This window comes from Necator americanus, chromosome III (genome assembly GCF_031761385.1).
Source record: "Necator americanus strain Aroian chromosome III, whole genome shotgun sequence".
In the NCBI taxonomy this organism is placed as follows: Eukaryota; Metazoa; Nematoda; class Chromadorea; order Rhabditida; family Ancylostomatidae; genus Necator; species Necator americanus.
In genome coordinates, this window is record NC_087373.1 from 14,617,876 (window position 1) to 14,643,451 (window position 25,576).

Consider the following 25,576-nt stretch of genomic DNA (forward strand, 5'->3'; position numbering starts at 1 on the left):
CATGCGATCAACAGCAGAGGCAGCGAGATAAAGCGACTCGACCTCGATCGCTTACCAGCACCAGCACCCGCTGCATTTCGAACGCGCTCGACCTCCTGAAATGGCTACTTTTGCAATGGCTATTGTGCGAAAATTGTTCGTAAAGAAACAAACTGTAGAATGTGTATCCTGTATGGTTTAAAATTTTGAAAATTTCTCGAGTGCTCTGAGAAATTTCACCGATTTTCATTTCAGCTGCTCTTGACTCACCACGAATTAAATTGGGCACTTTGGTGGATGAGAGACGAATGGCTGAGAATTACGATCGGAACAAATGCAACGGGTCAACAGGTAGGATTTAGGTACTCCTGGCGATTTCGAGTTTCTCTAAAATTACAAATAGTTTTTCTTTTTCTGGAAAAGTTTGTTTTTCCTACTCTTCACTTCCCAGCTTACAAGATTTTTATTCATTCTCTCTTGGCTCTGTATCTTGGAACCTTTTCTCAACTTTATTGGAAGGCTTTTGGAAAGATTTATTTGGGTCTAAATTGTTTGCTTCATCGTGACCAGTCATAGGTCAGGTTACGACAGCTTCTCGGCATAAAATGAACGTTTTCAATACTTCTCGTGCCTTGAGCGGTATTTTTCAACGGATGAGGCTACAAACGAACATTCCAGAACAATGGATTTCTGGAAAGTATGCTTTCTATTTATGTAACTTTGTGGCAGCTGAGGAGTTGGTGGACAGGTGGGGGTGGGATCCTTCAAAATAAAACTACCTTTAATGAAACTACCTTTACCCATTTGTTAGCCAAGGACCAGTGAATCGGTTCACAACGTGCATTTGCAGTGAAGTCATTTTACGAAAATAGTGACAGTGCGACGCTGCTCAGCGGGAAAGAAAAAAAAAGAACGTCATTTGAATTCATTTGAATTCGGAACATCATGCCGTCATTCCAACTTTCCCTGTCATCAACACTCGGGTTAACAATTCTGAGGAGACGGGTTCAGGTCTAAAGGTGAAGATCCCACATGTAAAAGTTACTCGTGTAAAAGTTGTGCAACATTCGCACTATCACTACCATTGTTGTAGAATTACTTCACAGCAAATGCACGTTGTGAACCGATCTACTGGTCCATGACTAGCGAATGGCAAGGAGTCGTACACTTGAGGATGCAATTCCTACCTGTCAACCAACATCGCAGAGCGGCCATTACTACATCCAAAATGTTCCCTTTCCTTGCGCCACCCTGTATTTGGTTGTTGCTGTTTTTTTCCTGCAGATTTGGCTCGAAAGAATGGTTCATAATTAGATTCGTTTTTGACTAAGCACCTTCATCGCCGTATGTTCAATAGTATCACTTTTTCAGTAATCTGAAATCTTTACCAAAACGAACACAGAGTTTGATGACCAAATTTTGATCGTACAACTCCATTTGAATAACCTTCACCGTTTTGAGTACCGCAGAACAACCCAGTTGAAAGTAAAAAAAGAATTGTAAAGAGTGTTCCATTGGCAACAAATGAAAGTTTGGTCAGAGGTTGCTGCGTTTCCTACATAGTTCATTCACGGAAAAATTGAAAAAGTTGAGAAGTCGGATGAGCAGACGGAGAAATGGGAGGAAGAGATCTAAGAGGATGAAGAGGTTATAAATGACTAATGAGTCTGAAAGAAAATTTTCATGTGATTCATTCTTTCAGCTATGCACAGAATTGGTGCGCTATATAGAATCGGGGAATTAGAGTCAGGAAATGAAATAAAACGTTTCAACAGCTTTTTTTTGGTTCACTGACGCGGGACTGCTCAGAATAGTGAATCACTTGTAAAGAAAAATTATTCTTTATGTGCATGTGTGTGTGTGCATGTATGCTTGTTTGTGTCTTTTCATAGAAGAAGTACGATGGGGTCAAAACGAAATGAAGCACACTGCAGTTGCGTAAGCGGCTGCGTTCGAAGCGACGCGGTGAGTCTAACGGTTGCACTGGCATGGGACCATCGGAAGTTACAGTGATGAGTGGTGATAGCAACGGTCCTCCCTCGATCCTGACCGCTACGCTCCAACGAATTTCATGTCGTTTTGACCTGGCTATATTTTGTGAAGGCAACTGAAACCAAGCTCTCCACCTACGTTGGGAATGTTTGGCCAAAGTCACTGATAAAACACAAACTTTCTCAATTTCTACGGCATAGTGCTTGAAAGGAGTAAACAGAGTCCGTTTCCGTATTCAACCAACCACAGATTGAATATTTTCACAACTGTTACCGTATCAGTAACTTCACCTAAAGCAGTTATCATCCGATAACCGTTCTAGGTGATGTTCCCTTACACCTAGGGAGATATAAGGAAGTAATCAATAATTTGAAAAACACCGATGTTTCTCGACGAAGTTGTGATAAGGTATATGCTGAAGCCCCAGTTAGCAGGGTTTTACTGACTTACTGACTCCAGACTTGAAATGTACGGAAATCGGTAAAATTCGCCGCGCTTTCGGACAAAGTGATTACCGTATTTGTGATCACTGTGGGCCAAAATCTCAGCTGCTGAAATACTTTTGCTGTTCCAAACTACGCAGGTCACCGATTTCAGAACACAGAACCAACGGTGCTATCGACTAAGAAATCAACTGTTCCACATGTGTTGAAGCCCATTATCTGCCCGCTGTTCCAAAAGTGCATGCCCGCATGGCTACATACTCCATCCAGATTTTATTTTTGCTTTTTGCATGCAGTTCGAACTTTTAGCTGCTGTTGAACATTTCTGTCGAAAGAGAGGAGAAAAATATCACGAAACGAAATCAAGTGGTAAAAGTTGGAATTTCCGAGGATTAACACGATGTTCTTTTTTCTTAATCGTCGACTCACATTACTTTAAATTAGTCGCCAGCTAAACAGCTGGACACATATGTTATTAGAAACATATGCTTCATGAGCAGGTACGGTGACTTTTTTCCTAAATGAAAGCTGTGAAGAACAGACTGAATTTAAGCTCTACGCCATTTACGCTTCACTTCCCAAAAGTCTCATAAACACTACTCTTCATTTTATTAAAAAAAAACCTAGCCCTTTAGGAAATTCCCTTTCCTCAATTAATGAGCGAACTTTGTTTCCAAAATCTTAAAATAGTAGTATGAGGAGGAAAACCAAAAATTGAACTGATGCGAACATTAGCATCGCAGCCAACGATACTTAGCTTGTAAGTAATTCAACGACTTGTTTCCAGCAGTGGAAGGCATTAGTTAGTCGCTTCTTTATTTCCAGAATGGGAGTAATGAAAAATAATTGTAACTGAAAATGTAAAAAAAGGAATTTCTCTATCTATTTCAAGTTTTGGTTTCATGTGGGATCATTCAGCAGATCACCAGAACTGAATTAATTATGAAGCGAATGAAATCAGAAAACTTAATAGGCTCAGACAAACTGGCAGCAGAACCGTGGCAATCAGGGTCCTGGAATCCTGTAGACTGATTGACGCAGTTTTCTGAACAAAGTCATAGCGGAGGAGAAGGCTTCTGTGAATGGAAACAGACACAACGACACCTTTCTTAAAGAAAAAAACCCGGCTGAGTGCCCGAATTACATGCCAACTCGACTTCTGTCCTCATAAAGGTCTTCGAACGCATCGCACACCACATAGCGCGAGATGTTGTTCACCCCTCCAGGAACCCATGTTGTATGGATAGCAGCCGAGGCACCATACACGCCATGCATGTTTTTTGTGCCCTTGCAGCCAATGCTTCTATGCTGACGCACGAAGCCGAGTACGGCCCACTCGAGCACGTCGACGGATCTGCCCATAACCGTTGACTAACATCCAGGTTCACCAATTCATGGTTCCTTTCGCGATGGTCACAGACGTCATAGCACGAGATGAGTAGAAGCCCACGTCATGACACTGTTCTACGACATGCAGCTATTTACTTTTTTTACGTAGCCTCGGAGAGGAAACCCGGAGTTGGAGTTACAAGCTAGCGAGGTTCGTCGTTGGGCTTCGCCCCAACCTTAAGGGGACGTGACAGCGCAAACGACGTTGATCCTGTCAAGAGTGGGAGTGTAGACCTTCAGAGGTTTGGTGAAATACCGTGTGCAAGGTAAATATTGGATGGCCGAAGAGATGATTGCGCTCTTTAGTGAGAAGATGATCCCCAAATCCTCAAGTCGAAGATCTATAGAATCATCATTAAATCCGTAGCGGACCATCCTGGCTACTGCTGATCCGAAAGCAAAGAAGAGGCGTGTTTTCTTGAAATAATACGAATGAAGGTGTCATGATCGACTAACGGCACCACCCGCCTAGACCATTTCCGCAACCATTCTACTTGGCAGAGGCTGTGCGCCCCTATTTGAAGGCTACGCGAAGCTCGACTTAGATGGAAGAGCCAGGTCCTACAGAGAGTGCACTGTCCCTAGAACCTGGATGTGCTCTTCAAGCGACGAGGAGGGCGGTTGAAACAGGGCTGGTTTGATACGTTTCACAGTGACTTGAAGATAGCTGGCATCCGCACTAAGCAACCACATGAGAGGATGAGACGGTGCTTAGAGCACGTCCACTAATCGCTGCACAATATGTAGAGAGTTGCGGTGCGGTTTTCTACACTCTCAAATTTAATTTTTCTCTTTTTCTCAAATCTTTCTCTCTTCAAATTTATTCAAAACTCCTTTATATAACATATGTTAATAATATAATAACATATATATGTTTGTTTGTTATGTGTTTATTTCGGCAAAAGTGAAAAAAAAATAAAATAAAACGGCGATTTCGGAGGCTGACATCGCTCTTGATGCATCCTAAATATCTAAGTCTTTAGTAGTACCAATGTAAAGTTTACGTCAGAGAGTTGACAGATGTCAGAGAAGAGTTCCAGCTCATCTCACCCAATACCCGAGCGATGCGAAGTTTGGAAAACTTTGATGATTTAGAAAAAGGTTCTCTGTGATGAGCAGAAGTGACTGAGACTCAAAGAAAAAATAGATCTTCCAGCCTATCCTTCCTGATCTTTCATGATGAATCGTGTAGATTTTGAATTCCTAGCGATTATTTTTGTACATAATATTTTCAGAAGTGGTTTTTTTTCTTTGAAGAAAACTCATTCGCCTTTCATCACCTTTCATTTTTTTCATGAATTTCAGTGTTGCTTTTTACAGTTCTCCATGCAGTGACAACACAAAATGAAGGAGAAACTCAGAAGTTGTGCACGACAGAACAAAAGTGAGTTCTTGTCTTTTTTTAGCATCTTTATGGGGGTTCATTACATTTTTTGTGTTGTAATCTTTTAAATTGTACTGTTCTGTGTAACCAATACTATACCTCACATACAATGAAAAAAAAATCCCGTAAGACTACATTAATAAAACCAGAGTTTCAAAAATGAGCAGAATATGTATTCTGACAAATTGTGAGCTGATTTCGTGGAAAGAGATGGTTTTAACCCCGTCTACAGGTGCGGCGTCTGTGGAAACCATGACCGCCAGGACGAACAGAGTATTTGAATATTCCTTCGAACTAGAGTTATGTAGGCGAGAATTTGATCATTAACAATGATTTTTCGCAATTTTATCGGGAAAATCGACTGTTGGATATTTGTCGCTTTCGGAAAGAAATCCGAGTACTCGACTCAGAAATAGGTCAGGATAATGATTCTTATTTATTAGTTGCATCCTAGTGTTCTCGCAGAGTATTGTGACCGTCGAAAAGGATACGAAAAACGAAAGTGGGCGGAGTACTAGTGAAAATGAATTAAGAAAACTGTAAAAGAGTAGTGGCTTGGTGTAAAAACGAGGATCTAGTCTATGCCAAAAATAAGAGAATTGCGTGGTTCACCGCATGTTTAGCATCTTCTCTTCGCAGCTACTTATTCCACGAATCAGTAGTAAGAGAATCCGAAAAAAATGTATTTAAAGATCAAGCGTCGTGTGAGGTAAGCGAAATGAAATAATCATAATTTCTTCGCGAAATTTCTACAGGATCCAGATTTGCGCAAAAGAATTCATTAATTTCTGGATTGTCGTACTGCCGTTGCAGATTATTTTATTATTTATTATTTTAAGAAGACGTGTGTTGATGTTCTGTTAAGAACTCCTAATCGAAGATAAAATCGTATTTAGAAAATGTACGAAAAAAAAGATGTAATTCGATATTTTTTTCGATTTGTAAGTGATGTCCTTGGAGATGGAATTTGCTCTGGAGACGATTTAAAACATTTCATTTCAAACATTGGAAACATGCTTTTTCGCTGTTTGATTGTAAGATTCCTTTGTCCGCTATTTTCCAGAAGGTTCAGTGGTTCTCATTTATTGACTTCAAAGTTTTTTTGAAGTCAATAAATGAGAACACTTGATGAATGTGGAACTCTAAAATTGTTGCTGATGTATTTAAACTCTCTTGGATTTCTTCCTTCTCATAAATTCAAACCCTTCTGCATCACTGTTCAAGTCAGAATTAACTGTCAAACATTTAGCCGTCCAATAGAGCAGAAATCCAAGCGGATTCGAAAAATTAGTTATCAAAAATTAATGATCCGTGAAAATTGGGAATCGACTTAAAAATTCAACTATTTGAAGCACTGCTACCGTAGCAGAACTATCAAACTAGATTCGACGAGTTCTTCGTTTTTCTAAAGATAACGAGGGTGGGTCGATGAATATTTATGAAATTTAAAATCCTCTTGATATGTCCATTGGTGACATTAGACAAGGAGGTTCTTTAGCTTCTTTCTTAATGCATGAATTAAGGAAATACACTTGAATGTTAATTGGCGAACCTGTCATCTTTTTCGTTTTCAATCAAAAGTTAAGTAAAGAGGGTTGAAATAGTTACAAGCCGAGCTATTTCTTTATGAAATTAGATTGAAATTCAGAAGATAAACATTTGTACACGTAGGAACAGCCAAACAAAATAATTCCTGCGGAAATAAGGAGAACTGACATGCAGAATGTCGTTTGAACCCAATAATCTCAATGATTCTTCGAATCCAAACGAAAAAAAAAACAGATTTCTTCGTTTCCGAGCATTTCCTGATAAGCGATTGATCGTGGTTTTAACCACTTCCTGAAACAATCACAGAATATATTATATATGAAATGAATTTGCAACACAGTACAACTGGGCTGATTCTTCTTATGGCGCGATGTTATCCTGTGCAGCTCAAAACATTCCAGAAATACTAATGTTTGCTTCAAAATAGGGATTTTTTTTACGAATGCACCGGTATTATACCACTATCAGATATTGTCTGTATTTAATTTATATTCAAAATATTGTGGTTGTGCTTTTTTTGTTTTTGTTTCAATACTCTTAGGACTGTTTGTAGTTTATTAATATTGTAGAGTACTCTGAATGCATGAATAAGCACATAAATAAAACAAATAAATGAATAGGTAACATAAATAAATACATAATAACATCAAATAAATAAAGGCAAACAATAACAATACAACGTCTACAGTAACTAATAGCGCAGTAACATTTAATGGATAATGGTGTAATACCCCGTGTGTACAGGTCTGATAGTCTTGCATTTCAAAATTTATTTTTCGATCCAGAATCTCATACGCTTCGGATTAAAATTTTTGACAATAGAAAATTAATAATAAATGAATAGAAATTTGCAGTAGAGTGCACTGGGATCATAACGGTCCTTGTTTTATTGATCGATACCTATGAACAATGAATAAAAGTTATGATTGCTCGAGAAAAGTTTGAAATTTTATGCAAAAGTTTTCGATCAACCTAAATTTGCACAGCACGATCCTTCATATTATATTAAATGAATCATCTCAAATTACTATTTTTTAAAACGGTAACTACTCAGTGGTCATTCTTAAATTGTCGTCATAGAATCAAAATTTTAGTTTTACGGTTTTTATATACACTGTTTTGTAACTTTTGAGACTATTAAGAGAATTCGCTTCCGCCGTGTTACTTCTGGAAGCACATCGATAGCAGAAAGATTAGACATTCAGCACGTCAGCAGCATACCTCAGCATATGATCCGAATATTTTAATAATCGCTCTCTTTTAGCACACTCTTACATCTTTAAATTCTCATGAGAACTTTCAGATACTGCAACAGAATCGACGAGGTAACATTGCCCCTGCTTTTCTTCTTTCGTGTTAATTCTTGAAATCGTCTCTACCTTATTCTTAATTTATTTGGAAGTTATTAAGTGATAAATACAGTGTAATACCTAAAGTTCTAAATGCTAAGACAGAAAAACACTTAGAGGTTGCTGTTCTCAGCAGTAGTCCGAGAAGACGAGAAGATTAATTGGAATTCAGTGGAAGTAAATTTTCTACCACACCATCCACTAATTCAACTGATGAATGACGTTCTGCAGAGGAGTTCGTGTGGTGAATTCTTCATAGTGCAAACAAAATATTTTCTTTTTAGGTGCTCCTCTTGTTTTTTTCCAAGTGATAGCTCTTGTCATCCTACTTTTTTTCTTGGAATGCATCAATAAATTCTCTAAGACCGAAGAAAAATGGTAGAGAGGAAAACCAACAATTTCTACTCGAGTCACGCACGATAAAGTGCATTGCTGAAATGTTTTGTTCGATTTAAATGTTTTAATTGCGAGTAACAATTAAATTACAAATTAAGTAAACAAGTACATAGAACACTGACAATAAGTTAAATAATAAACTAAAATATTAGTAATTTAGTGGTGACGCTTAATGAGAGCAGTACGTACGCAAACATGAAATCGGCGGATTTGTAGCACTTCCTGAATTAACTCCGTTTTTTTGCACGTTGTTCGGCACCAGCCGGAAACCATGCGAAGATGTTAGTTTCCCATCAATCTACATTGATTCTCTAATGAACATACTTTCTGCTGGATGATTTTTTCCAAAGATTTTCCTCCGAATTCAGATGAATTCAATCTCTCGATCTTCTCCAATATCATGAATTTCCACTCATTATTTTTTGCTCACTCACTATTTTTTGCTTCATACATAGAAATATAACCACCTGGATGTTTTTTCATATTGAATTAAGGTGATGGAAAAGAACAGTTTTTGAAATGATAAGTAATACAATTGCTTTTTTCTTTGTTCTTCCTAGATATATCTCTTTCAAATCCGAATTTTTTCAAATTTTTCAATTTAGTTCTCTCAAACTCATTCCAATTATTTCCCGTAGGAAATGATTAAAATAGACTCTAAGAGGGCTAGCTAGCATGAAGTCATGGAAAATGTATGCAACGTCGAAAAAAGGAAGCTTTATGAACTCTTCGAAGACAGCTAACCACTTTGAGTTCTAAAAAACTGCAATTATTTGTAATTAGGGTTATAGGAAGTTATAGGAAGGAAGTTAAAGTGTATGTGGGTTTGGACGCGACAAAAAGTGACTGTTTCCTTATATGTAGGCGTACTTTTCACTAAAAAAAAGGTAAAGAAGGATGTGTACTGATTTGTTTCTTATGGAAAATTCGCGTTCATGCGAACAAAAGTAAACACAGCCGCTTTTTATCACAACCTAATAGTACTCTATCATCGAAAAAATCTCACATTAACTTAAAGGCATCACCCAACGAATCTGAGGTGGTACGGATTTCAGGTGGAGTATTCGTATACGGGATCGTAGATTATGGAGAGAAGTGGGTGATTCCGTCCATTTCTTCCTAATTGCCGTAAAAACGGCCCAAGAGATGCGGCGCCGCCCAAGGCTGGCGCGCTCCAATCGAACTCGTTGTAGAAAATAGTGCGCCAGAACGCCCGAAGCCGTATCTTCCGGGCCGTTTTTTACGGTAATTAAAAAGAAATGGACGGAATCACCCTTCTCTCCGTCATCTGCGATCCCGTATACGAATACTCCACCTGAAATCCGAAGTACCTCAGGTTCGTGGTACCCTCCCCCAAAGAGGACGAGAACTCGTACTTTTCCGATATTTCCCGTTGGATTAAATGCCGTCTTGTGCTGAGCAACGAGCCTGGGAACATTAAAATGACGTGAACGTTCGAAAGCCCTTAATCCAAAAATGGCTCGTTGTATTCGAAATTTTCAAGGAAGTTCTGAATTAAGTTATATTTCGAAATAAGCTCCTATTCGCTCTCCTAACGTACAAAAATTCGGAAAACTGCGTTGCTTTTTTTTCCAAACACTTCGCATAGCCATAAAAAGGAACAAACTGAAGAACTTTAAAAGTTTCCATCGAAATTTCACAAATGGATTTCAAAATGGCTATTCTTGCTCGAAACTTTTCCAGAAAGTTCTGGTATAAAAAACCTGCAGTGAAATTGCCTAAATGAGTGTACATAATTTTGCATGAAATGCAGCAACCAAGTTGGTCTCCTCTGAAATGTTAGGAGGAAACTTTAGGTTAGCCAAATTTCCTCATGTTGCTGTGAGGTTTGTTCCTTTATTTTCCGTCTTTTTCCGAAATACGCCTGAAGGATAAAATTATGCCTGGAAAAGTTACGTAGATAAAATACATAGACAAAACTCTATCGACGTTATTTTTGTGCCAATCTGGATTTTTCACGCACCAGCGGTAAATTAGCCCGCTATTTATCAGCGGTGAGTTGATGAGTGCTAGGATAGACTTGTTGACATGCATGGGAAATCTTACAATCCAGGAAATTACATCGCTAAAACGGTCCAGCCAGTCAGCCAGATATGTAAGCTACTGTCGATTAATTGAGGATTCGGATAATGAATTTTCCACAGAACGAGTTCTTCACATTATCTACGTTCTGAAATTAGTTTTATAATTCTTGTATGAGATAGGATTAGCCTGCAGGAGCTAATTTTCTTCCGGGGATTAACATGCTTAAGGCTGCGCTGAACAATCAAAAACGGTTGCAATTACGTACCGTCAATTACCGTAATGAAATTCACAACCGCTACCGGCTGACGACGAATAGCGGAAATTGATTCTGATGTCGTTAGCGACGGCGACCATGTCACCGCTATCGTGAGAACAAAAGCTGCAGTCGCTAGCACCGTAGCCGAAAAGGTGTTTGAATGCCGACTGCCGATCAATACAGCGCATGGAAACCTTCAAAATTATCCTTTAGGAAAAATTATTTTCTTTTTCTAAGGTTTTTTTTCTGTTGTTCACGGTTTCTCTTTCTGCCCTTCGTTTTTGTGCAGATGATATAACTGATAGTTGAACGATAATTGCGATTTTTTCTTTTCTGTAAGACTGTTGCGTAAATCATTGTTGTTTCATCTCATCTCGGTTCTTAAAAAGTTTTTTTTTTGTGTAAAATTCACATTAATTCGTTTTCGTGAGTATATTTTCTTGAAAAATTTTTTTCTAATAATCTATAAATAATTTTTTCATGCGGAAAACAACCAGTGTTTCCAAAAAATTGTCTCAATGAAATTCCCGTGAGGGCGCTGCATTTTTTATTTTACTTCACTTGGATCATCTTCTACCCCCTCAATCCTTCTAAAAAAGTTGCACAACGAAGCTCAAAAATAGTCGATAATCGATCGAATGTCAACTGAGCTCACTAGCGCACTCTTAGCATATTGCAGAAACTCTGATCTTTTTAGGATCCTTGCTCTGGAAAATCGGATAGTTTTGAGTTCTGATTTCTGTCTAAAATCCAAATTCATCGTATGAGCTTCGGACGTAGACATTATTTGGTGTATGGGTGCTCAGAGATTTGCTGTGTATAATCTTTGACACGCTAGGGAAACCCTATTTTTCTCGACCAAATACGAACCTTCTACGGAAAAAATGTTCGGCTTAGTGTTCGGTACAAAGTGAAGTGTTTGGTACACTGGCTAAGAACAAATCCTCTCGCTCCGCTCTTTTTGTAAAGGTTTCTACCTAAATTCAACATTTTTTGGTTCCGTTTCAAAAATTAATCTAAAATGCTTAGGAGAATTTCATTCTGTTAATTCTATGCTTGCCTGGCGATTCAGACAAAAAAGTCAAATCTCCAAGGAAACAGAAACAAACCTTTCTTATAAAATAAATGGATTTTAAAAAAAACGAAAAAATCAGACTCAAATTAATTATATAAGGTAGATCATAACGACAAAACATCGAAAAAAAACGCAAAAACGTAGCTTTTACTGAAAGTTATCTGCATTTTTCTGGTATTTTTTTTAAATTTTGGTGTTTGATCCATTGGAAGACCGAAAAAGGAAACATTGAAATCATACTTTGACACTTTTAGGGATTCTTTGCAGGCTTTTGACGACCTTGGGCATAAGTGCTTGCGCTTCCTCACCCGAAACAAATGAATTTTGCAATTTTTCTGGGTGCATGAGTTCTTTTCAGTGACATCCATCGAGATTCGTTTGAAATTTTCAGAAGTTTAATATTTCAAATGCTCTGCTAAATTGTTTTTTTTTTCATTTGTTCCGTATACAAAAAAACATCTCGATTTGCTGGTATTATCGTTCGTGAACTGTTCGTGTGCATTTCTCACCTTTTCCAGTGTAGTTTCGTTACACTCTCGCTCTATTATTTATGTTTATTTTTCTTTGAACTTCTCAGTTTTCAATTTTGCTAAATTTTTCAGTATTGAAGAATTTTCCCATTCCCTCACATTGCCCTCCGATCTCGTACGGAAACGGACAGGTGCTCGCTCACTTGTCCCATATCATAAGCTCTCGTTTTTTCATAAAATTTCAGCGGCCAGGCATAGCTTATGAGAATTTCACGAAAAAAGTCATGGACTGAAACATAGATGGCAGGTGTTTTTCAGTGGTGTATATTAGTGACGGAATCCGTTGCTGCATTTCCAGAACGCATTAACGGTTAGTTTCAGCGATTGGTGTCGATCTAATTCTGTTTCTATTCTCTTCTAACTCTAATTTCTCCCGATACTCCCATCATCGATCGGCAATATTAGACGCGCATATTCGCTCTCACACCTGCACCTTAATAAGAAGGCTCTGACGGCACCGATTTTCGTAGTTCCGCCGCTAACTCAGTCCTAGTTCACCTCGGAACAGTGGAGTTGCTCTTCCAACCGCAATACGACGGCGTTGAATCTGAAATTTGTGAGCTCTCCGATTCCCGACATCTGTGGACTCTGTTGATATCGTTCCTCAGTCGACATCATCTCTCAAGGACTCAACAGACTGTCGTCATGAATATCGCAGGACGAATTTTGCAAAATGAGACGAAGATGAAGAAGCCCGGGAGTCTCACGAGGACAAAGTAAGCATAATATGGTTTTCAATACTTCTTCGCTATTGTGTCATTGTTTCTGCATTCGAGTGTATGCGTCGGAGGATAACTATACAGCGAATCCACTTATAATGCAACTGCTGGGAACGTTTCATTCAAAAACGAGTGCAAATTATCGTGAAATTTTGTGATTGCTTGAATTATACGACACGCGAGACTGTGAGCTACATTTGAATAGAGAATAGAAGTACTATACTTACATCCCTGGTCAAAACATTGCCACATATATCATTTCGAAGATTTTCTTTTAGTGATAAATGGAGCAAAAAGCCAAAATTTTCAAAGATACCCTACTTCAACAAATGCTTCGGAATACTAGCCAAGAGTTCGGGTGTAGTGCAGCGGTTAGAGGTTCTGCCGCTTGCATGATTGATCGAAGGTTCGAATTCGCCCTAGTGCTCACCAAGCCTTTCATCCTTCCGGGATCGATAAAGTCGTACCAGACTTGTCTGGGAGGATAAAAACATTGATCGGACACATCGGATAGCCACCGCAAGTCATTGTATGGGCCAGTTACACGTTCGTGAACCTCAAACGATTCTGAATTGAAGTGAACGTGGGGGCGCATCCCAAGCGGATTTATCCTTTAACTTTTACTTTAACTAGCCAAGAAAATCGCAGCACTTTTGAAAGCAAAATTCCACGAAACTGAGGGTGCTGCGATAAAGAGAAGAGTAAAGACAAAGTTTCTGGCTTCAGGCAATCTGCTTGGAATGTGTTGATTTCGTTGAGGCGCTTGGGGCGTTCATTTCAGAGTCGTTTAAGGTTTACGAACGCGTGCCTGTCCTTTACAACAGATTGCGACGGTTAGACGATGCATCATAGCGGTGTTTTCTATCCTCCCAAACAAGCATGGTACCAGTTTGTCGGTCCCAGAAGAACGACAGGTTCGACTGGCACTAGGGCGGTTTCGAACCATCGATTGATCGTGCATTCACAGCGAAACCTCTTACCGACTGCGCTACACCCGGCCCTATTAGGCGATTCCCGATTGCGCACGGCTGTGGGATCTCTCTCCGAATAGATATGTTGACGAATTAAATTCACGGGTGTGAGCGCGTCCACGCAGAATTTTGCATAATTATTCTGAAATACGGTTTGGGAAATGGCTTTGTCGTTCGAAATTGCCTACGAAGCAACATACAACGTGTCAGGCGTGAGAGCGCAGGCGCGACATGTCGAGCGCACAACCTCTGAACTGCTGATGCTCTTTCTCCCTCTTACAGGCAGACGCTGCGCGTGCCTGTCCTTTGCCTGCCTGCTTGCTCTCGCATACGTGACACGTTGTTAGGTGACTTGTAAGGAGATTCAGTGCGACAAGGCCGTTTCCCACGCCCATTTTCTTCTGGACAACCGGAGAAATTGAGTGCGATTTGCGCTCATCCTCGTGAACTACACTCCTAAAGAAATTTAGTCAGGAGATCGCCAGGCCGAACATCGAGAATTTTCTAGTGTGCTTCCTTTAGGGCTCTGAAGGAGGCAGTTGGGCCGAAACTTTAATGGAATATCGTTAAACATTTTGGCTTTGTGCTTCATTTAACACTAAAATGAACCAATTGCTATGCCAGCATTTAAGCGGAGTCGAACTTTTGCGCTTCTGCGAAAAAATTTTATTTGTTCCCATAAGGCACAGTTCTTGTGTCTAGAAACCTAGTCCATGATGTTTACTTTTCATTTCCGTGGCGTTTTCGATCAGAAAGGTGTCCGTTTCTGCGAACTACGTCGGCTTTTTGCTATGCTTAGTGGTAAAAGAAACCAATCCTTGTGTCAACCTTAACCACTCGAGAGGCATTGATTTTGCTACTCTTCCATTATTGAAACCACACACTTTTTAACGTAATCAGTTGTGCGACATAAACAGAAGGCTTGTACAGGTTTTCTAATCAATACGTTGACAGGAGATGACTCCGCTTTTATCGTGTTGGAATACATTGTAAATGGATACCTACGATATCGGATCAAAACGGATCAAAACGACGTGAAGCTCGATGCAGCTCGCATAAGCGGCTGCGCTCGAAGCGATAGCGTGAAGCGTGGCGGTTAGAATCTAGGGAAGGGGACCCTTGATAGCATCATTCGTCATTGCAGTTCTCGATGGTCCCAGTTCGATATCAACCGCTAAACCGCTGGCTCCACCGCAGTCCTTCGACTGCAACCGCTTACTCAACTGCATCGAGCTTCATGTCGTTTTGATTTTAATTTCACATTGCGTACTTTATAACTGTTTCTGTTCACCAATTGTAACTTCTCTTCGAGACCCCAACGACAAAAGTGTTTGCTGAGATTTTTTCCTACTAATTTTTTTTAAATGACTTTTATTTCCTCACGACCTCAATGAGAACACCTCCTCTTATCCTCTCTGGTACTGTTCATGAAATAATTCTTAGAGGGTCCACTTTAAAGTGGATGATCACGCAATATTGGGCACTTCCTCTTTTTTTCTGAAAATGAACCATTCAGTCTCTTACTCCACGTGAACTCCAGAATTTTCCCACTTGCAAAACAATTTGCATATGAACCACTTTCCACTTCCATTGAAATGTTCAAATATTAGTTTTTTCTGTTGTACTTAGGGCTTTATTCTTCTTAAAAACAAAGCATCAGCGTTAACAGTAACGGATATTTGTTACTTTTTAGAGGGCGATACCTTGGCTACAGTACCAGTTCCACTAGCCTTTTGAAATCTTACTGTATCGTTAGACTGATTCAACTGAATACTATGACGTAAAAACGAAATGGATCCGGTCAACTATGTCCATGGCTGGATTTTTCTTCGAAATTTACCACCTTTAGTAGTTTTTCCGACCCCATTTTCGAGCGAAACCATCCTCTCATCACGGTTGATCCATCCACAATGACATCATTTAATGACAGCACCATACTACTGCGAAAAAAAAACCGTTTGTCACTGCAATGATGTCAAGCGGAAGTGAAGCGTTCGACGGTTCGCGTGCGTTCCTCCGCCCTTCGTCATTGTGGGAGTATTCCATCACTCGTTCGGATATCGCGCATGGAATCTGCAATCTTGGAATAGTGCACTTGCTAGCCCCGTTTTTTTCCCCGCGATTTATTTATATTTCCGTAATATTTATATTTATATCATTACTTTTATATTTATATTTATACTCAACAGAATTTCTGCTTTTTTCAGTGCTCTTTGAACTCCCATTGTAAATATAATAAAGTAAAACAGTATAATAAAAAGATTATGTAATAATATAAATAAAGAAGATAATAAAATTATATAATAAATGATGTAATGAAAGCATAAAATAATGTATGCTAAACGATATTGTAGTAGTAATACTAAATACTAAGTTACAGATACCTATTCATGACAAGTTTATTTCTTTTTCCGGACAATAGCCATCCAGCTTATGAAACCTCAGGATCACGCATCCATTCGCTTCTCTCCGGCACCTATGTATATCTCGCTAGACCTATCCATCTCTTGTCCTCAGTGTTTTGTTCTACTCGTTTAGCATACCTTTTCTTTCCTGTCACATCACTGTTGGTTCTCCTAAGATATACGTACGTACCGCTTCAAGGTAAATCCGAAGCATCCATTGAGTAAGTTAGAAGTCCGACCTTCTTTGAATCTTGGCATCGTAGAGTTTGATTGTGTACTTCTTTTTAAGCAGAACCAAGATTGTTATTGATCTTTATTCTGGCTAACGTTTCGGCGTCGTCGTCTCCTTCAAGGTCTGGAAAAACCAAAGACACGTGTAATCTACTCCCTCAAACTCAATTCTTGTGGAATGACGAGGCGTTTGAGGGAGTAGATTATACGTGTCCTTGATTTTTCCAGGCTCTGAAGAAGGCGACGATGCCGAAACGTTAGCCAGGCAAAAGATCAATAACAATCTTGGTTCTGCTTAAAAAGTAGTACACAATCAAACATCCATTGAGTGTTCCATTTTTTTATTATTGGTATTAGAGAGAAACCGAGTGAAACCAAATTGAATTTGAAATAAATAAACCAATTTGAAAGATTTGAAGCTCTTCGCATCTGCAACTATGAGATGTACTTTACCGTACTCTCTAGGAACTGTCATTAACGTCAATATTAGTAGAGTATTACAAGTAAACTTGCTGTTTGATTTTCAACATTGACGATAATTAATGTTAAAGTTTCTGGCGTTAGTCAATCCGTTTGGGATGCGTCCCCACGTTCACTTCAATTCAGAATCGTTTGAGGTTCGCGAACGTGTAACTGGCCCAGTATCGTCTTTTCTTTTCTTTCTCTTTTCAATGTTCTTTTTGAACGTTAGCTCGAGAGTTGTCGTGCAAAAACACTGGAGGCGACCTCTTCTCTTCGTCAATACTAGTCTGATTTTGTTCTGTTTAGTGATTTTTTGACAAAGGTTCATGAGTTTCATTTAAACATGGGTTCATAGGTCATATCATAGTATCTACTTTGATGATTCTGCCAGGTTTCACAGTGCTGTGGTTAGTAGCTCGAATAGAGGCCACTAAACGGCCCCCAAAGTCTTATTCTGCTAGAAGTTCCGTTTAAGAAGGCGTTTGATGCCTCTTTTCTATTCAATCACCGATTTTATTCTCCACAATTATCTTGCAGAGGATTAGTTTTTCTTGTCACACTTCCTAGAATCGATCTAGGAATGGATCGTTCTCGTAGTGCAAAATAAACGCAAATCAGACTCTGAAACCACGATTTCTGTGGTTTGTGTTCAATGCATGCAGTAGTCATCTGCTTTTTCCAAGCTGCCTCAAACCAAATGTGACGATCTGCCGATGAGTGTTATACGACGAGTTCCTTCGCAATCCTTCTTGCAGTGCTCAGACGCCCAGCCTCGATGATAGAAGTTGGTGTCGGCGAAAGCGGTAGCACGTCCTTCGCCCCACTGACCTTTGAGAAGGTGATCGGCACAACGAAATTTTGCAGTTTTCAACTTTCATAAGCGTTTCCATTGTATTGTTGTGCTCTCCCCATCTTAGCTGCACAACGCCGATAGTAAATTCATAGAGGTATATTTAGCGAGAATCCTTGGGATCGTGTCATGTACACCTAAAAACTTTGGAGACAAAAGGAGGTTAAATGGAATTTATCGAACGAAAATGTACCCTAACAGCATTGTACACAGATTTCTTTTTGTGCACAAAAAAAGTCTTGCGATCTGAGCGCTTTCAGTAGTTTCGAGGTTAAATACAATTCTGCAACCGAACAGATACTGTTAATTGTGTTTTTTTTTAGCCTTTCACCTCTAAATTTTCAGTTACGGAAAAGGAGAATACTCTTGTTTTCTCTACATATATTACGAAAATTGGAAGCTCGGCTTCTAATATTGGCTAGGATAATCGCGGGTCGGAGTACCAGCTAATGGGGTTGCTCTCAATTATTTTACCTCAGTAAGAACGTAGTAAAATAACATCATACAAGGATGAGTAACAAAACTCCTGAATTTAGTAGAAGAGGTGGTATTTCTACAAATGTTCTAAACTAATAGGTTCTTCGAATGTGGACAAAAGCTGATGAGAAGCGCATTGTCAATTTCATTTCTATTTCATGAAATAACTTCAATTTCAATAATTTCACTCTTCCATTTCCCTTTATCGCCTTACTCTGTACCGTGTTTCCTTTGAGTTCCTCGCTTTTGTTCGCAGACTATTTTAATATGGAAACATACAAACAGTTAGAGGAGTATTCCACTTTCACTTTTATTTTTCTTATTTATTTTATTTTATTGTTACTTATTTCATATTATTATGTTTACATGATACTTCTTTATCTTATTTACATTTATTTATCTATTTAATTTATTTATATATAATTTATTTTATTTTATTTTTTATTTTTTTTTCGGCCAAGGGGGAGATAGGAGGCAATACATACACACCGACGATGTTGAAATCTCTTATGGACAATCTAGGATTGGTGGTGTAGATCAAAAGTATGAGCGGAATTCCCAGCAGATTTTCATGAAAAATGCCCTGGAAACGGTTTTATCGATCGAATCTTCCTATGAGACGTTCACAAACTGACTCGTTGTTAAGCGCTTCATAGGAAAATTCGATCGACAATCAGTGGAAAATGTGTGTACTCTCTATTCATAATCTCTATTTACACCTCTAACCCTATCGCTTTCGTTGACGGGTCCCAATATCACCAATTTCGTGGTAGTCTGTCTTCAAATCTCTTCAGCATTTCTGGGATCCATTCTGGCGTCATTTCTAGTAATCTAATAAGACACTCTAGTAAAAATCATAAGTGTTGTTCAACATCAGACATTCTCTATCTGATAAAGTATTTAAACGTCCGGCTTCGAATATCTGCAAATCCATGAATGTTGCCTTTGATTGGGACATATCGACGAAAGCAGAAGTTCGTACTCGAAGATACTCTATAACTGTGAAAAGGCTGCGATGCACATTCGTTTGAAACTGGATCGAAGACAGAGCGACAGGGTGAATCGCTGCGTAAGCGTCGCCCTCGTCCGGATCAACATGCGTTCAGGAAGCCATACTTCCGTCTCCGAGTCTCGTCTCCAGTTCTTTGTAGCGCATGTCGTTTTCCTTTTCAACTACAATCAGCACTACAATCTTAGCTGAAATTGTAGTGTCGGGTGATCGCGACGCGTCTTTCATTTCATTTCATTGACGTTCATACTTCCTCTTTCTAGTAGTGCAAAAATTAAATCTTCCAGGTGCAGGGCTTATTCAGGCTCCCTTAATGGATTCACGGAATGGGAGATCCACAGCGGCTTTAGGTCTAATCTCTCGAAAAAACAGGACTCATTCTTCCGTTGTGTGCCATTCGCTACTTTTATGAGTTAAACTGTGACGTTATAGGATTCTGCTCCGAACGACGGCGGTGGGGATTTTAACGGGTCATTACAGCATTTTCGTCATTCGTCCAAAACTTCGTCGCATGGAGCAGAACTTTGCCACAAAAATTTGTGCTCGCACCCATTCAAACGTTCTCCTGTCTTGAAACCTCTGCGTACTTCTTTTAATGTTTTCTCTCACTACACTGGCGATTTCTTACTGTGGAATTTTGTCATGTGCTGGATATTTTGGCTCTTTCGATGTCTTCAGAGGCCATTCCACCGAATACGGCTGGTGGCAGCATCTACTCGTCATCGTAAAGTGATCGAGCGAGTTTATCTCTTATTTTTTTTTTACTTGTAGAGACACACTTGTAGCGATGCTTATAAAAAATCTAGGGAAATCTTATTCTTAATTCTCTTCATATTTAACATCTCTTTAAATATTCCTTCTCGCTTTTTCTTGCAACACTCTCCTTTATTGTGCTCGTTGGCATTAAATATACAAAATACTCGATTTCTAAAGACACCATCTATCAACCTGTTTAGCTCTGGGACTCGTGAAAACGTTGCGAAAGCGAATAGCGACCAATTCACCTGCTGCAGCTGCAAATTTGCGGTTTTGCCCACAAAAAGTTCTGTCATACGGTGCTTGACGCGAATAAAATGTTAGTGAAGTAAAATAAATTTCGTTTATTTCGATACAGACCGCTACGGATATTTTGGTGAGCCGCATATGTACGTAAAGGCAGTATGCCAAAAACATTGACAATGTTGGGACCTTTCCACGAAAATATAGAATAAGGGGTGGGGATTAAGAGTACGGATGCGACCACGCTCCATTTCCTCTAATTATCACGAAAAGCGGCGCGGGAAGCGGTGCTGTCGATCGAATTTCTCGACGAGGCACCTCGCAACGCGTTGCGTCTGCGAGCGAGGGGGCGATAACTAATCCTCTTCAACAACTTATTTAAGTTAAACCAATGAATGGGCTGCTAAGAGAACTGGTACCCCTGCAAATTGCCCCATACACACTTGATCTACATCCTGTAATCCTGTGTTTTCGTGGAGAGATCTCAACATCGTGGTGTGCTGTCTTCAATGGATTGTGCGTTGCATATTGCTCGTTTTTCAAACTATAAGATAACTATGTTGAAATATGTTTTCCGTACTTTTTCATAAATAAGATTATTTTCAAGCAAATGAAGGTAACCCTGAAATTAATACTTATTGCTTCCTACTTTGACATGCGTGAATGCATTAGCAAACAAGTGACAGATGTTTTCTGTTTTTTCATAAACATTCATCAATAAACAGCCAACATTTATCAGTATTTCTCAAAAAAAATCTTCTCTGGACATCCTTGCTATCTTCTTAGAAAGTTCTCGGAAGAGGATCATCAGAGAGCATATGATGTTTTTAATATTTCCTCGTGAAAGCGAACATGCGTCTAATACGCTAACAAATTTGCACTCTCGTTTACTGAAGACGTCCTGAAGAACTCATCCCGCTCTGTAATTCCCATGTCTTATCCTTACCCTTCCGGATTTATCTATGACAAATTACCTCGAGGAAATTCTTTATATTTTTTATTATTTTGCTTTATATTATTACTTTATGTTATTTGTGTCTTATTATCTTCACTATTATCTATTATCTTCACTTTATATTATTTATACATGTTTAAATTATTATTTATTTATTTATTTTTTGCTTTATATTTTATTCTATTTTTTTTGCAGTATTTTTACGATCTGAAGGCGATGCTCGCAAATGTCTCAGTCGCTACTACGACGGTAGAACAATCTAGAATTCAAATGCATGCTTTGAAAGTCCGAGGCTTCTCTCGGAAAAAAACATTTTGTTTGAAGCCAAATCACAACTGGACCTTCTGTTTTCAATTCGCTACTTCTTACAGATCAAACTCAGAACCCAAGTACGTATTTGGCGTGTTCTTTCTTTTTTTTTTGAATGCAAGTCATTCGAATCATCTGTACTCCGCTCGCAGTCCCGTCAAAAATCCCCGATTTCCGATGCTAAGTTCCATTGTCCTGTGTCTGTATAAGAATTGTAATACAGAGACATGAGAGAGACTTTTTAAACATGTTATCTGCGATAGTCATTCACGTTAGACAACTATTTACCTTTTTCGCGTACACTCATAGTGGAATCACGTCAAATCGCGAAGAAACACCATTAAGAATCGCTTAACTTCTGTAATTAATCGCTCACGGCAAAAGGCACCATAAATCATTGCTCAGGCCGAGCTGTGTGTTCGCGTTGCTATTTTTAAACTGTATTTTTCAGAATTTTTGATTACTTTCAATGAGGCACGGTAAGGGTTTTTCTGTGAAGAAAAAAGTTTATGTGATCGCAACTTTAATGTCGAGAGAATGTCCTGACCCGGATAGAAACCCATGAATAAACGCACTTAAATCAACTCTAAAACAACACTGTCGATGTATGAGGCGTCAAGTCATGTTATGAGACCTTTTTCATCCGGGTCTTTCCCAGTGCAATCCAGCGACAGCTGAAGATGTCATTTCAACATTCATTTCACTTTACTGTTCTCTGCCGGCTGTCACAATTGTTTTCTATTGCGTCTTTCATTCTCTTCGATTTCCGTTCGCAGCAATTCCCAACAGCTATCTCCTCAAATGTTTCTTGGAGATTTTCTTCTGGCTCGGCAATCCAGCCGTTTTAGTAAAACAATGTTCTTCTCGATTGAAGCTTCACTGTTGGTGTGAAGGAATCTCTCTCGAAAATCCACTGCTACGGATAATCAGCGCCCACGTAAAACTGTCCTTGCATCTTGTCATATTAGAAACGTATCTATTTCTATTGTACTGGTTGAACTGTAGCTGAAATTCACATTGATCTTTCTTTATTAAAGGGAGCATTCCTCAAATCTGACGTGATGACGGAATCCGCTTGAAAAGCTGAAGATGGAGTTGCAGATTGCGGGATCCGGGGTGGTTCCGCTCATCTCTCCCTGATCGTCGTAAAAAGCGGCGTGCGAACCACTTTAGTTCCTACGAGATACGTCAGAACGCTTTTCTTTATATACGTTCGTGTTCATTGGTTTTGCTTGGAAAGGATGGTGAGAAGACCTTATTAGTCTACGACGGCCCGCACGTGAATGCGGTGCGTGCGCACGGGTGGCGCGTTGCAACTGAAATCGTCATTTAAGAAACGACACGGGACAAGTCGTTTTTTAAGACGATCAAGGAGAGTTGAGCAGAACCACCTCGGACCTGGCAATCTAACAACTTCATCTCTAGCTTCTCAAGCGAATTTCCTCACAACGTCGTCCTTGTATGCTGCCTTTAGTTAACAGCCAATGTTTTGGCGTCTTTCCTTCGTCAGAGCCTTGAAAAATCGAAGCGATCAGTGACTTGCATTCTGGAGCGCCTCATCATTCCACAGAAAGCATTCATACGGTAGGCAAACTCAAAGAACAACACATCGGGTGGTGCTCACCTCATTTGCTGAATTCGGTAGCGTAACAGTCCACCACAGCTGTTAAACCCAAATGTTTTGATAATGGACCTAGCGGTCCACCGCATAGATTGAAACCCGTAGAGATCCCGATATGGGGCAGGTTCGTTTGTGTTGAATAAAAAAAATGGACCCACACGTTACCTGTTAGTGAAGAAAGATCAATACCAATCTTGGCTAGTGCTCAAACAAATCAATAAAGAAAGTCAAAATAGTTGTGTTACCTTATAAATTAGGATTTTTCATTTTATAAGACAGCCACAGAACACAAGTTTCGTTTTTTAGCAAAAAACATTTTTGCTGTGTAGTGTGGTTAAAAATCCCCTCACTTGATACAACTGCGTAAGCGGTAGCGCTCCACTTGAGGCGGTGGGACCTTTGCTCATCTTTGTACTGCGATTGGAATTAACAAAGGTCCCAACTCGATTTCCGGATCAACCTCTTACGCAATTACACTAGAATCCAGGTTGTTTTGAGCCGACTGTAGCAGTCTGACAAGACATCTACATTTTTACTTCCATTCGCCACCAATACTCTGCACATCATTAAATCAATTTATTGTTATTGTGGAAACAGTCTTCTCACTCGTTGCTAGTTAAAGCTAGCATTCCCCAAAATTGGCGTTTTCGGTCGAACTTTCCTACGGGGCATGTTATTACGCGGCACCTCTGCGAGCAAGCGGGCGACACTCTATGGGATTTTCCCAAAAACCAATGGATAGGCTACTGGGGGAAGCAGCACGTGTACAAAGACGACGTTTGAAGGCACCTCGTTGGAAAAAACGACCAGTAAGACCATCTCCTACGCCGTTTTTCAAGACGGTTAGGGAGACTTGAACGTAAACATGCTCTCGGTCGTAACCTTCAAGGTGGTCCGCATGAAGTGTGACGAAACAAACTACCCACAACTTTGCACCGATTGATCCAGATGAGTATTTTTCTGTTCAGTAGTCAAAAAATTCTACGTAAGTTATTTACGTAATTCTACACATCACATACAGAATGACCGCCTTTCACTTCAATACAAGCATTCAATTTCTTCCGAAAATTTTTGAGGATGCACGTGATCAGTTCCTATGCCTTTTGGCTCACCCAGGGCTCCATTCAGCAAATCCGGTAACTTGTGCTCAGAAGAGCAGGCTTTTTGCTCTAGAGTCGACAGGACAGCAAAGTCAAAGACTGAGATCGGGCGAGTTTGACGGGCAACCACCTTCGTCCAGAAATCCGAAAGAGTGGTCCAATGTCTTCTTTCCGCCGTGGGCTGGCGCCCAATTTTGCACCAATGTCCAGTAGGTGTCCTCAGTGATTACTGTGGGTCAAGGAATCACCGCATCTCTGGATTTTTCATAGCCGTCACACTTTGTGTGGACAACCCTATACACCCGTAACCTTACCTATACCTGAACAGATCCCAACATCGTCAATTGCGCGGTAAGCTGCCTTCTGACATCTTCTGCGTTGCTGAAATCCACCTCGCCATCGTGGTCCTGGTCTGGTTTCTCGTCCTCTAATAAGACACTTCCAGTAAAAGCACCATTAAATACCCAACATCCCTTATCTGCATTATGTATTTGAAAACAACGTATCAAGAGAATGACGCATTGTGGAAACCTTAAGGAAAATATGAAGTTTGGGATGCAGATTACGAGTGCGAGCGTGGCCCACTCAAATCCTAGTCGTCCTGAAAAGCGGCCTAGGGAACTGTTTCGATTACCTCAGCAGCCTATTCATTGGTTGTAATTGAAAAGGCTGTGAAGGGACCTCACTGATTCTCGACCGCTTGTTGTGGACGAGGCGCATGCACAATGGAGGGATGTTCTAACCTCATAGAAAAAACGCCGTTACGCCTTCGTCTTCGAGGACTACTAGGGGAATTGAGTGGGCCACGCTCATATTTGTAATCTGCACCCCAAACTCTATATTTTCCGTCGAACTTCCTCACCACGCTCGTCATACGCTACTATCGAATCCACCCCTGATACATTCAATGTATATACACGGGAAAGTGGCTGCAATTCCATAGAGGGGAACTATTGGCACGCACAACTTTCAGAGAACATCCAGAAATAAGTGATTGATCAAAGAGGATTGCTAAACCCGTAATAGATTGACAGGTTGTTGTTGTTGTTCTTGCGGAGACCAACTAGTGCCCAAACTAATG

At 39.8% G+C, this 25,576-nt stretch overlaps 1 protein-coding gene across 2 annotated transcripts; it reads left to right on the top strand.

Annotated features, from left to right (window-relative positions):
- Positions 1–100: 100 nt before the first annotated feature.
- RB195_009605 (uncharacterized protein) lies at positions 101–17,012 on the top strand (the record flags this gene model as incomplete). 2 transcript variants are annotated; one of them, XM_064190224.1, is made up of 6 exons in its annotated part: positions 101–170; positions 235–330; positions 5,124–5,187; positions 14,360–14,424; positions 15,032–15,172; positions 16,942–17,012. In XM_064190224.1, 6 exons carry the CDS (start codon positions 101–103, stop codon positions 17,010–17,012), a joined length of 507 nt encoding a protein of 168 aa, XP_064047807.1. The 2 variants fall into 2 exon arrangements, with proteins under 2 accessions (XP_064047807.1, XP_064047808.1); XM_064190225.1 differs by lacking the exons at positions 14,360–14,424; positions 15,032–15,172; positions 16,942–17,012 and having other exon boundaries at positions 5,124–5,191.
- Between the last annotated feature and the right edge of the window lie 8,564 nt (positions 17,013–25,576).